General features: G+C 38.1%; 3 protein-coding genes across 3 annotated transcripts; 1 reads left to right on the plus strand and 2 right to left on the minus strand.

Annotated features, from left to right (window-relative positions):
* Nucleotides 1-366: 366 nt before the first annotated feature.
* Nucleotides 367-2282, minus strand: MELLADRAFT_123279 (aspartic peptidase A1; the record flags this gene model as incomplete). The annotated part of the gene is made up of 7 exons (XM_007407570.1): nucleotides 367-459; nucleotides 543-598; nucleotides 682-990; nucleotides 1059-1138; nucleotides 1226-1344; nucleotides 1433-1567; nucleotides 1696-2282. 7 exons carry the CDS (start codon nucleotides 2065-2067, stop codon nucleotides 367-369), a joined length of 1164 nt encoding a protein of 387 aa, XP_007407632.1.
* A 4378-nt stretch (nucleotides 2283-6660) lies between these two features.
* MELLADRAFT_96356 (uncharacterized protein) lies at nucleotides 6661-7052 on the plus strand (the record flags this gene model as incomplete). The annotated part of the gene is made up of 2 exons (XM_007407388.1): nucleotides 6661-6769; nucleotides 6853-7052. 2 exons carry the CDS (start codon nucleotides 6661-6663, stop codon nucleotides 7050-7052), a joined length of 309 nt encoding a protein of 102 aa, XP_007407450.1.
* A 1479-nt stretch (nucleotides 7053-8531) lies between these two features.
* On the minus strand, nucleotides 8532-9618 carry MELLADRAFT_96357 (family 5 carbohydrate esterase; the record flags this gene model as incomplete). Its single annotated transcript, XM_007407569.1, has 3 exons — nucleotides 8532-8849; nucleotides 8916-9264; nucleotides 9350-9618. 3 exons carry the CDS (start codon nucleotides 9616-9618, stop codon nucleotides 8532-8534), a joined length of 936 nt encoding a protein of 311 aa, XP_007407631.1.
* Nucleotides 9619-14183: the final 4565 nt, after the last annotated feature.

Here is a 14183-nt window from a genome sequence, read left to right on the forward strand (position 1 = left end):
GAACATAAGATTGCAAGTAACTCTCTAGACAATTGTCCATAAACCATTCTTTATGAAACTTGTTAAAATCTTCTGTCAAATTCTAATAATCTACACCCAAGAAAGAAAAAAATCAAACAAAGATAACACACGATCATATTCCATCCACACCACGAAAAAAACATTGATAATCTCTAAAAAGATCTCAACTATTTTCAAGTTTTTTTTTCTTTTTCTTGATAATTAATGTTATTGGGAATCTACTTTAAAAGTCCATAAATAAAAAAGAATCAATACAACACAGAGCAAAAAAACCAAGACTTTAAGTTGGTTGATATATATGTATGACCAAATCAAAACACTTGGTTAATTTTTCACTTTATCAATCTATATAAGAAGTAAACTAAAGTAAAACCTTGGAAAATCTTTCTGGGTAATAGTTTCTAGCTTTTCAAAACTTGCTTTTCGTCCATGCTGTCTCTGCCAAACCAATCTGAATCACATAGAAAAAATCAAGGATAAGAATGATGAAATGAATGGCTTTTTAAAGATGAACCACTCACTTTATAATTTTCTACATCATACACAACATAAAACCTCTCATGACCTTTCATTCCAACTAAAAAAAATCAACCCCCAAAAAAATAAGTTCAAATCTCTTTTGAGGCACACCTAATATTATTTTTTAAGAGTCAAACTTACATTTAAATGAAGGAAGTTTAGTACCATGAAAAGGAGAAACGAAAGAGTACCTATAAGTTTGATGAAACAAGACGTTTTCAGGTATCAATTGAGCTTCAGGAGTAAAACACCAATCTTTAAAATCTTGAGTTTTGAAACATAAATCTTTCATTTGATGAATCGAAGATTTAGGAATCTTTAATAAATGTCTATTGATATTTCCAGATGGATTAGATTGTTGAAAGTCTTGGGAATCCCATCTTGCTCCTGGAATCGAGTTTATGTATTTCTTGAAGAGATCAGGTGATAAGGCTGGACCGATTGTGAAACCTTTTAAAGTCATTTATCTTAGCTTACAGTTTGGTATCTTTTCTTGAAGATTTATGTGAATCATTTACCTGTATCGAACATACCACGAATCGGACCTGAACTTAATGAGGTTTCTCCATACCGAACAGAAGCCGTCCAATCCCAATGACTAAGCAAATAAACAAAATCACATTAAAAAATCATGAGTTAAGTTTTTATGTATATATATATTGAATTGAATTGAAAAATCACATACCTTCCTGAATAACAATCATACCAATACAATTCACCAACAAATAACGAAGGTTCATACCCACCAAAAGTAATCATACCATTCTTTTCCGGTTTCATAGATTTAGTAGGTTTACCAGAAACCTAAGCCGATGAAAAAAGAACAATCGATTCGAATTATTCATGATATGGTTGTGGTTATGGTAAGAGACGAGAACGGATTGGAACTTACTGCAAACATATTTTTTTGTATTAAACCTCTTTTCCACATATGGACCATTACGGTTTGGGTTTCGATGATTGAGTTGGGATCGGATTCCCATGGAACTGGATTTAATCCTATTAATCCATCATAACCATCAAATCCCTAAAAAAACAAAACCTCAATCAAATTGTGATGAAACAAAAAAAGAGATTATGGTCAAATTTAACGTGTTTTTCTTTGTTTTAAAATGGGATTAATTTACATAGGATGAGAAAGAAATCATGACTTACAACAGGTGATGAAATCTTTCCAATCGTTACTTTTGGCATGATGATTTGATGATCATTATCTTCTGATTTAAAACTGATCGTATCATTCACATATACACCTTCAGCATCACCAAATCCATAATTAATTTGCATAGGTAAGTTTAAATTGACAGTCGATTTAGTTTCAACATAAGGTGTGATGGCTCCACACCATGTGACCAGTGAACCGGTATCGATCCCAAGATGATGGATTGTAGATGGATCACCTATACTGATTGGAACGGTGAATAGATTGATGGCATTCGTTAAAGGTATTGAAACTTTTGATCGGACTTGGATCGATTGGCTCAGGAGTACGCAAGTTGTGAAATGTTGGATCCATCTTGTTTTCATCTTGATGGTCTTGTTGAAGATAAGTTGACCAAAAGTAAAGGATTGAACCGAGTGAGTGTATCGATGGGTTTAAAGGTATGTATAAGTTGACGTTTTGAAGGGTTTCGAAATCAAGCGATTGTGTTAGGTGGTATCATCCAAACGATCAAGAAAGTAATCGTGTTTGAGAAACTCCTCTTGCAAGAAAAAGTGGAAATAAAAGGGGTTCAAGTTCCTTATCATGTCCCGAGTCCCAGTATACATATAAATACAAATTTGTAAATCCAAGTAAGACCCACCCCAATAATCTTGGAAGTTGGATTAGCTTGTCAATCTTTTTCGTACACAAGGTTTTGTAGAAATTCAAATCAGTAGAAATCTAAAAAACCTCGTCAACTCACATCGTCGCTGAGTAGAAAAACTTCAAAGCGCGCACGCAACACAGCTGGTGCAGGTGCATACATACGTCATGGGTGGCATGCGTCTATTGATTTTTTTTCTTGAAAGTTTGATTTGAAAGATCCCAAAAAGGGGTTGAGCCTTGAAGGCCTTCGGTTTTAACAACTCGATTGGAAAACTTTGAAGTCTAAAGCCTATCTTGACTTTCTTCTTCAAGTTTGTTTTTGTTTTACAAGTTGACCTGAATCTAAATCGCACTTTACTTTCTTATATCCGATTCCTACCTTCACATGGAAATTCGATTGATCGTTACCAACACGCCAGGTCTAAACTTCTGACGTCGATTCGACCAGGTCTTATTCTGACTACGCAACCTCTGACCTCACCACGCCGAAAAGATCAATAAAACCTCCATTGAACGAAAGTTCGGAGTTAGATATTGAAATTTGCTCTGAACGATGGTTTCCAGGTGGTTTATATACAACCAATGGATCAAGACGCGTTCTAGGAGATCTGGAATCGGAGCCAGAGCCAGGATCATCAGAAATGACAACAGAGTCTCTGCCTGTCTTGGTGCATCGTGCATCAAGAAGATATCCTCAATATTCGGTCTGCACGTTCGTGTGACTGACTTCAATGGCTGGATGCCAAACTCGATGTTGGACCGATAAGATTCTTTAGGAGTAAACAAAACCGATCGTCTTGATCTTGTTTGAATATCTTCGAAGTGCATATCTTCAGAGGTATCGATTCTTCGTATCGATTCTTCTAGGAGATCTTGTATATACAAGTTTTGTTTAACAGAATGTTCAATGCCAGTGTTCGGCTTACATTCAATCGAACCTATCGAGACGTATGCAATCAGAACAAGCTCAGTTACAGCCAAATGTGTATGCTTCGAGTTCGTCTACAATCCGGACTCACTCTCAAGTTATTCGCAATGTTTTTGAATCATCCCATCCCGCTTGATTTTCTGGATGGAGGGGCACTTTAAATTAAAAAATGAGAGGTTGACAGTACATTGGAATGATCGGTCAACAGATTATAATTTTGATTACAATCGATGGCCTGATGATCGATGTATAAGGAAACCGAAACACTGCTCAAAAGCCTTCTCATGTCCCACAAATACTTGTATGTGATCCGAATGCTGAACGGCCCCTTCAATTTCACTTGACAAAATGTGATGAACAAAAATGCTGGGCGTTGCACAGAAATTCGATGTAATGGAGGGGTTTTTATTGTATTTTTTGAAATAATCGAGTATCTACAAGTTTTATTTCAAAGAATGTTCAATGCCAATGTTTGGGATACATTCAATCAAGCCTATCCTAATCCGATCATCAAGAATTGTACTAAATCTCTTGTTTCAATAGTTTCAACTGGATCTAAACCAATTATACCAGTAGAAGATTTCACAATATCATCGCATGTTCTAATTCTTCAGAAACCGATTCTTTGGTATGAATCTCCATTAAACCATCTATAAGATTAGATCTATTAAGTAATATAAGTTGCACGCGATGAACCTATGCGATGGGAACAAACTCAGTTGCAGTCAAATGCGTATGCTTCAAGTTTATCGACGATATGGAGTCACTCCCATTAATCAATACCATCTTCATACACCAGTAGTTCCCACTATTTTTAAATTATCACATCCCGCTTGATTTTTCGGATGCAGGGGCATGATTGCGATTACAATGACTTATAAGGATGTTATGATGGATGCCACGATGATCGATTTATAATGAAACCAAAAAATTGCTCAATAGCCTCATCATGATCCACAAATATTTGTATGCAATTAAATCCTAAACGACCGCATCATGTCTTCTTGACAAAATGTGATGAACAATAATGCTGGACGACGCACAGATAATGGATGCAAAAGTCCGACACTTTCCTCGCCATCACAGTATAATCATCTCCAACTTGGGAGTAGATTTCACCTGTCTATCGCACAATGTGTTTAGTACAAGACTTACGATCAGTGGTTTTGTTCTTGATGCCCCGTGTTCTGGTCGTCATCTTTTTTGCTTCGTTGGATTTGCTCTTCTGGTTGATTGAATCGCTAGCTCGACAACGCTTCTGAGATATGGCTCTAACCGATACCTTATCCCACAGAAGATAGAAAAATTTGTTGAGCATGTCTACTGTTTCCTTGGCTTCACAAGTTCCTGTCGGTCCACATTGCGCGCGCATGACAGAACCCCGGGAGTTTGTTTAAGGTCGGCTCATTCGAGAACGATCGTGCTTGATTTGTTGATTGTAGTTAGATCTTGTTCCTTGATTACTATAGAATGCGAATTTTCGGCATGAGTATTATATCATTCTTATTGGCACGGGCTTGTGGATATATCTAGAGTTTCGTGTGAAATATATTGTTATCATCAAGTGTTTTCTTGCATTTACTTGTGATGAAATTTCAGTCCGTCGATTTTTGTTGATAAATGGTTAAGGCATTAAAAACACTCTGATTTTGATATTGATCCATACCACAATTCCAACTGAAGAGATTGCTCAACTCTCGATGTCTGCTTTTGGCACCCACGATTGAGTGCGGTCTTCGACTTTTTGAAGTGTAAAACGGGTGCTTGCTTCTATGCTGACGAGGCCCATACAAAGCGAGACTTGGGTTCCTCTATCAAGGCTTTAATTAGAAGACGTCACAGACGTGTGTATGACGTTTCTCAAGGTGGATTGAGTCTTCAATAATAGAACGCGACTGAGTTTGACTTTACCATAAAGACATATTCTGTTGGTCGAGAAAAATGGTACATCTAGGACGTGATAGGACGCATTATCAATCAGACTGACATCCAAATATGTGTCTGTCTCGTGATTTTATGGTTCTAATGCATTCCCATATGGTCTTCTTAATGGTCTTTTTAAAAATGCAATACTATACGTTTTTTGGCGTCGGTATGATCAGTGTCATTAGCATTATGAGCATTATCATAATTTCTAAAAACTTTATTCTCTCGACTAAATAATGTATCACATTATGTTCCTACGCTTTGAAAATGCGGCCCGCCTCCAACATAGTTACAATACAAGGCTGTACAAAGCGGATCAGCTTCAATCGAAGTTCGGCTACCTCAACTTCCTTTGTACTCGTCTCTTGACCAAATCTTCCACCATCCGATTCCTACCATTCGTCATTCCAATTCCCCTACAACACTTTACAACCTCTGCTACCGACTACATCATCACACCAATATCCTCAAGACTTGTTCATCTTACTTCCTATTCACATCTACTATAGAAAATTACCTCTTCTACCGACTAGATCATAAACACGTATCTCCTAGACATTTTTTACTAAATCATCAACACATATATCCTCAAGACTTTTTCCTCTTACTTCCTATTCACATCTACTCAATCCTTTCATCATTCACATCTCCATTCAAAACTACCTCTTCTACCGACTAGATCATAAACGCGTATCTCCTAGACACTTTCCATCTCATCTAATACTTGATATTGATATTAACTCGATTCACTCATCATTATAATCATCTCAAACAACTTTATAGCTTATTCCAACAACTGAATCACCTACAAACATCATCGTAACACTCTCACATCTTATTTACTACTTCCTATTCACATTCAAGTATGAAGCGAAAACGTTCGACTGAATTTCCGGCTCCTCCGAATTTCGACGTCTGGGATAGAGATCACGCTTCGAGTCGGTCCTGTGGAAATGTAAGACGAGCTGAGTTTGATGTTAAAAAGGAACTCGGATCAGGTGCATTCGGGTGGGTTCTTCAGGCTTTTTGGAAAACAAATCAACTTCAATGCGCAATCAAGAGAATCCCACGGGTTGATGCAAAGAAAAAAAATAAAGATGCCTCAATCAAGAATGAAATCAAGCTTTTATATGATCTCAAACATCCTTATATCATTCAAATCTACGGCTTCTGGCGAACTCGAGATTACTTTTACATCGTTCTTGAATTCTTAGCTGGTGGTGACCTCAAAGCACGAATTGATCGGGCTCCTCTTACAGAAAAACAAGTACAAAATTATACTAAACAAGTGGCTCAGGCTCTTCAATATGTTCATTCAAAACAAATTATTCATAGAGATATCAAATTAGAAAACGTCCTCTTGAAAGACGACGATACAATCAAGCTCATCGACTTTGGCGTTGCAACAGAAGCCCCTTCAGGATTAAGTACTGGTTGCAATGGGACTCTTGTTTACATGGCGCCTGAGATGCTGCAAAATAAACCTTACTCGAACGCTGTTGATTGGTGGGCACTCGGGATAATGTTGTACAGGATGACCCATAAAAGTATTCCTTTCATACCAGGTATGTCACACTGTTTTTAATTAATTTCGTCTCTTGTTCTTTACTCGTATTTTGCAGAATGGCTGACTTTCACTTCTTATTAGTTCGTGTCGATGGCGTATCCTCACTTGACATCATGAAAGGAATTTTGGTAAATACAGTGATTGCTGAAATCCAATTCCCGGAATCAGTCTCAAATGATATTTGCCAAGTTGTACGTTTATTATTGAAGAAGGATCCACAGGAGAGATTGAAAAGTTTAGAAGATTTGTTGAAGGAAAAGTTATATCTTGAGGAGACTTAAAATATTTCAATATTCTAGATAAAAAAAATCATTGTGATATTTTTTTCATTTTCACTTTCATTCAACTATTACTTACAGTCTACTTGAAGCGTCACTATTACTTAAATCTCATTTTCTTATCTCTCTCGCTGGTCTTATTGGTTTTGTTGATTATATTTTTGGGTGGACGAAATGTGTGGTATTCTATTATTCGATCTTTCAGTTTCCCTCGCTTAAATCAACAAATTAACATATTGAATTTCATCAAATTTAGTACTACTATAACTGTTATCATAAGATTCATTTGTAATCCTTCATTCGCTGGTCTTATTGATTTTGTTGACTATATTGTTGGTCGAACGAAATGTGTGGTGTTCTATTTTCAATCTTTCATTTCCCCTCGCTTAAATTAACAAATTAACATATCGAATTTCAACAGATTTAATACAACTGTTATCATATCATTCATTATCTCTATCACCTTCACAGCTGACTGCATGTCATTCTTGAAATCATTCTCAGCTTGTTTTAAATATCTACAAATATAAATCTATAAATTTCAGTGGTGGATGTGATCTTGCTCATCAATTTTTGTTATCTGATTTTATACCCTTGACTGTAATCATCCATACTATACGACACCTCGCAATGCTTTGGAAGGTTTTATCCTTTATTGAGTGAAGATATCGCCCATAAGACTGAACCAAACAACTAAATGAGACAATCTTGTGAATTTGAGTTATAATGCTCTCCTACTATTGTAGAGTAAAGGAGTCATCATCGAAGCTCATTTGCTCCTTTGCCCTTGCTAATTTGTTTTCTCAGGACTGTCGTTCATTTTGATACGAATTTTTTTAACCCGATCTCTGATCTTGGAAGGATCAACCAATCAATTTGTTTTTTGAGCACAAGATAAGTTTAAACATTTGATAGGAGAACGGTGAACCCCGAGAAAGTGCCTATCGGAATTCAACAAATGCCTGTATCGCAAGGGTTAATTGCTTTCGAAGCCTCGCATGTGTGTTTTATGGAGAAGAGCATGAATGCGAAGGTCAGGTTTTTTCAATCTTTATGAACTATTCAACTTATCAAGATACAAAACATTTTCACATGACAGATTCTGCTCGTCTCGGTTTGATCATTTATGATCAAAAACCCAAATATTTGGTATGAAGCAGGTGCAATGATGATATCATGGACAGATATGCAAATTGATATATACATGACAGGAAGATAATTGAGAAACTAGGATATTATTTACTTTTGTTTCTTATTGGTCTTGGCATGAATTATAACCAAGGTGAGTTAGGATATTGTAGAAAAACTACAATCGATATGGAGGACAAAGAATTTGGTGTCAAACTGTATGTATGGGTGCGAGATACAAAGATAAAGAAGGAGAAAGAAAGATCCATGATGATTGAAGGAGGAGCGTCACGGGAAAAAAATCGAGTTACATTATGGGATGGTCATTAACATTCATGTGTAATTCTTCGCGTCTCATCGCCTCATGCCACCCATCTTCATGCCACCCATCTTCATGCCACCCATAGCGTTGCCCTCACCAGGAACTTTGCTCGAGCTGGCACCTCCAACATCCGATGCACCAGCCGCGGGTGGACTAGCTCCACCAAGCATTTTAGCGGAGAATGTGACTGCATCTTTCTCATAAGAAGTTCCAGGATATTTGAGATGTGCTCCCATTCCACCAGAACCGGTGCAGACAATATCACCATTCAAGCAGATATCTTGCGTTCTTGGTCCGAAAGCGGGAGGAAGCTTAATTCCAGTGGCGGAGGCGACACCTTTTCCAGATTTCTGTTAAATGAAGAGTGATCAGAACCAAACTCTTAGGAATCGTTTGGTCAATGTTAGATTACTCACAGCTGTTCCGAAATTCCAAGCTTTTCCTGCTTGCCAATAAGGATTACCATACATGATTACTGAAGAGACAGATTCTGCTGGAAAATCTTGCTTGGCCAACAATTGAACTACTACCATTGCACCCTCTGAATATCCGAGCAAAACTAGTTTCTGAGAAGGACAATTTGTTTTCCGTCCCTGGATATATTTCATCGCATCAGTTGCACCTTGCTTCGGTCCGTTCAAATAATCGGTTGTGGCTGGATAGACAACTTCATAATTGGCTCCTCCTGGTACTTGCTTCATGAGACCCTTGATAAAGCCAGCATATCCCGTAGGATTCTTTTGCTTCTCGCCTGTTCCTCTGGCACTGGGCGTTGGAAAGATTTTGAAGCAGATATATGTTTCAATGGCCTGGACCAAACCGCGAAGTGAAAAATGAAAATGAGACTAACCTGACAATTGCATACTTTCCGCACCCCCCGCCTGCCACCTCACCGCTCCCTGGAACCACACCGCCGGAAGATGCACCACCACCGCCGGAAGATGCACCAACACCACCGGAAGATGCACCACCACTGGAAGATACACCGCCACCGCCGGAGGATGCACCACCACCGCCGGGAGGTCCACCACCACCACCACCACCTGGAGCCTTCTTTGGGGGACCTGCCGCATCATCAGCACCTTTTTTGCTGGCGCCACCCATTCCACCCCCCATCATTCGAGGTCGAAGGTCTCTTAGAGAGGGCTGTGAAGTTGATGCCGACGAGATGCTGGAAAGGTTGAATGACAAACATAGAAAAAGCAGGGTCCAACGGATTGATGACATGTTGTTTGAGTATATGGTAAACTGATTACTATTGAAGGTATTGTTGTAGGTTGATGAAATTAAGGATTATGAATTAGGGGTAAAGGGGTGGATATGGATAGGTATACGAAGAAAAATATTAACAATAAACGCAAATTGATATATGTATATATTATCAGGGTGGTGAAATTATAACACAAGATGTAAGGAAAAGGTTATTAAACGACTTTGGAGAAGACAAAGAGGATGAGTAAGAAAGTCTTATGATTTCAATCTTGAAATCCGCTTCATTATATAGGATATTCAAACCTATAGTTGAATCAGGGTGTCACTGGGCGATTTTTTGGAAGAATGGCTCAAAGGTTGCATGCCTCGCTTGTCTCACAACATTTTTTGTAGGACACAAATACTTCGATAACGCTTGCCGTGAATGCCACGTGAGTATGTCACGCAGACCCAGGCAGGTAGAATAGCAAGGGCAACACGGCATCCATAGATTCTTGATCTGACATCACGCAGATTCAGGTAAGTATTACCACGCAGCTTCAGCCAAAGGAATTGGTCGTGACTACATCTATTTCAATTAGTTATTGAGTGTCACTGACCAATTTGATTCACAGCGCTGTATGAGCGAGATGATGGGATTGATGAGTCCTCATTTCTTTTTCCGAACATTGATAGTTCTAACCTCACTTTCCTTTTCATCATCAACCTATGCCTCATGACTCGGTCGGTTCAGAGTCACTGAAGATATACACCGGAACTTCTTACTATCTGAAAGCTAAACTCAACCCTGACGATCGATCAAATGAGTTCCGCACTGAACATCCTCTCATTGCTTCAAACTCCATCAAGATCAATATTTTCATACTTTATCACAATTATGCCCCTCTTATGCAACATTCAAACCAAAACCAAAACCAAAACCAACATCAACATCAAAATCCATTCCAAAGTGAGAATCAATAAACAACTCAAAAGATTTTTGAAGAACTTGAAAATGAGTTTTTTTGTGCAATCAATACCCCCATTCTTGCAAAGCTTGCCCCCCAACAAAAAGTGAGTGGCCATAACCTTATCTTCCACAGGACAATTCTACATTTATTTTGTAAAAATGTCAGATGCTGTGGTCATCTCAAAGGGCATGGGCCATTGGAGATTCTCATTAAGTTTGACCTCTCAATTATTTGATCTACAATTGTTGGGGGAGACAAGCTTTACAACAATGCCTTTGGTTTTTGACCTAATGGATTCTCCACATCTATAAAGATTGCAGTCCGCACAAAAGCATCCTACATATGTAGCTAGGAAATTTCTTGCAAGAACATTCACCTTTGACCAATCAAAAACTTTATCTTTGCAAAAGTATTGGAACCAGTAAACTATCACCTCTCCTTTCAGGAGTAGCATAAATTTTAATCTGAATATCAAAAAGGTAAGAGCTACCTGAATGTCCATTTACCAGTCATTGATAGCATCAATTCAGTTCTTGGTCCTGCCGGTTCCTTTGAACCCACTTACAAAAGCACAATGTGGAATAGTCCATGACCTAGGGAGTGTGTGAAAGGAGGATGAGCAGCAGCTGTCACATGTTGTGACAGCAACCCAAAAACTTACAATGTAAGAAAATTCAAAACCAAGAAAGTTCTGCATTGAAAAATTCTGACTTGCCATTCTCATTACAAGTAACACCACCACACATGGTTTATCAAATTAGTTTCCTGTTTTGTATCCACCCTGACCCCCACACCCAGCTGAATAATTGAGCTGGGGCTTTTTTGGGACTGAAGCTTTCAGTACCACACAAAAAAGCCCCAGGTGGGCACTCCACTTATCCATACAAGGTTTAGATCTAGCCATGAAAAAGAGATTGGCCATTTATAAACCTGTAGGTGGTCATGTAGGAATAGAGTTTGCATAAACATGGGATGCGGAGCCATAAACCCCACACTACATATGTGTGTCAGGCTGAGTAAATAGGTGGCTATCATGTACATACAGGTCTGCTCAATTTTTTGTTCAACTAAATAAGTAAATCACATGTGATAAATCATGTAATTTTTATCACTTTGACAAGATTGTCCCAAATATTGACTCAATGGTGGCACGGCTAAGCTAAGTTAGCGCTTAGTGGTGCATTAGCTTAACAATTTTTTATTGCTAAGATAATACTAAATCCTTAGCGCACTCGAGCTAAGCTAATCAAATTGTGATTTTTCCTTTAGCAGGTCTGCGCTAAGCTAAGCCAGGAGCTTAGCTATCAAAAAACATGTTTTAAGTGCAAAAAAGGGCCGCTAAGCCGCTATTAGCGGTTTAGCAGCCAATTGATTGGCTTAGCGGGTGTCATTTTACGCCCGCTAAGCTAATGGCTTAGCGTTAGCGGAAATCCCTTAAGATTAGTGTTAGCGGATTTTTCCTTAGCGGCTTCTAGCTAAGCTAAGCCAAGGTGGCAAAAATCCTTAGCTTAGCTTAGTGAGCCACCGTTGACTGACTACATATACCTCCATAGCTGCTCAGGCCATACTCTTGAAGCCATTTGTCAGTAACAGAAAGGGTGTTACATGAAGTTTAGTTGATGAAATTACACCAAAAATTTGAGTTGGTGTATGTAGTCAATTTTCAGTAAGCTTTTTTCAAGCTCAAAACAGTTACAGCATGTATCACATGTGGAAGGTTATTCCCCTAATGGCCAACAAAATCATGAATTTGTACAAATCACCATGTAAGTGAGCAATCAGTTTTATGGTTTGTCAGATGGCAAGCAGAAGAAACACAATATTCAATTATTGCAATCCAAGTGAGAAGATAAATGGAAGGGAGCAGCATGTGAGAGGGAGATGGGAGGTTAATCTAGCGGTTTTATGCTGCATTGGAGATGGACAGGGAACAAGTCACCCTTTGAAGGATGGTAATTCCATACCACTGTAGTGCCAGTATGTCCAGACTCAAGGGGAATTGCAAAAACATAGTGCAGCATAAAATACAATTTATAAGGTAAAATGTCATTAGAGCACAATAAATGCAAAAACAAAAAATGTTTTCCAAACAATGTCAAGTGTAGAATGAAAGCTTCTCTGCTTCAAAAGAAGGAAGAAAAGCACTTTCAACTTCCAAATATGGGAAAAAAATATGGGACAATTTCAAGGTTTGAGCACAGCGGGAAAATGAGGAGCATAAAAGTATGTCAGAGTAGCAGATTGTGATTCCCTAATTTGGCTATTGCCTTTGTTCTCAACGTATACACTTTCTGTGTGCTTTTCTACTTTGGTTTGTGTTACTTTTTTCCTGTTTTATACCTCTCTTCCCATTTACTCAACTTGTAAAACTGGATCCATTCTAACCTTGTACTGTGTCCTGACTGAATGCCCATATCACTTATTGCAGACCAAATCCAGAGTATTGGATTTGGCCACCTCTTTCTTTTATTGTCTTGTATCTTTGCAATTATAGATCATCTCATGTTGTACCACTCATTCTATGTTTCCTTCTCCATATTGCCCACCTGGTTTGAGTATAATTACAGGATGTAAAGAGATAAGCCATGTGAGTCTTGACCCACACACTGCAAAAGAGAGTAGTTTGACAACACAATTTGGAGAACAAAGCTGACCTGATGAAAAGCATATTGAAGGTTTGTAGAGCTTGGAGAGTGAAAGAGCAGTAATAAAAGCATGACTGTACATATCAAAATCAAGTGCTAAAATGAAAAAATAGGCCAAGCATATTATAGTGAATTACAAAATGAAAGAAATTGACATAGTGGAATAGAGGCAACAAAAGCACAGGAGGACGAAGAGAACAATTCACAAACACATTCTCAAGAGCATTTTACATTTGAATCAAATAAACAAAAAATCACAATTTATGTTTGATGTAGTCAAAAGGAATGACAAAAGATTGACTGCACATTTCTTGGTGACAACCTGAGTCATGAAGATAGCACACAAGGTGTGCATATAACCATGATTAAAACCACAATAACTTATAAGACATTTCAAATTTGTGTATCAAATTATTTAGATTATTAGTATAAATAGGGTTGAATTTCAACCAAAAGACATTGTTAAGCTACACCGTAAAAGGTGATTCTAACATGAGCTCTGACTAAATCTGCCAATTACCCGCTGAAGCGCTGAATCCATGTCTCATGATTTTCAGCTTTTGAGGGGTGCTTGCAGATCTAGTTGGACATAATTGGAGCATGATTTTGATTGTTTCGAAAAGCACCCCATATTGTTTGGGTATGTGTGTTTAGACAAAGCAGTTCCAACTCATTCATCATGGGCTAAACACCTGTATGTGCTCTTTTGTTTTCAATATGGGTAAATTTGCTTTTGAATTGTACCATGAATCACCCTCAAGTTCGCTGCAGCCAATTTCACTATGTTTTCTTGAGTATAAAATCAAGTCTTTTTCCTCTTAATAACTGTCAAAAACAATATCCCCTTCCCCTTCCTCCTGACCCATCACATCTTGGT

The sequence above is a fragment of the Melampsora larici-populina genome, assembly GCF_000204055.1.
Source record: "Melampsora larici-populina 98AG31 unplaced genomic scaffold MELLAscaffold_9, whole genome shotgun sequence".
Taxonomy (NCBI): Eukaryota; Fungi; Basidiomycota; class Pucciniomycetes; order Pucciniales; family Melampsoraceae; genus Melampsora; species Melampsora laricis-populina.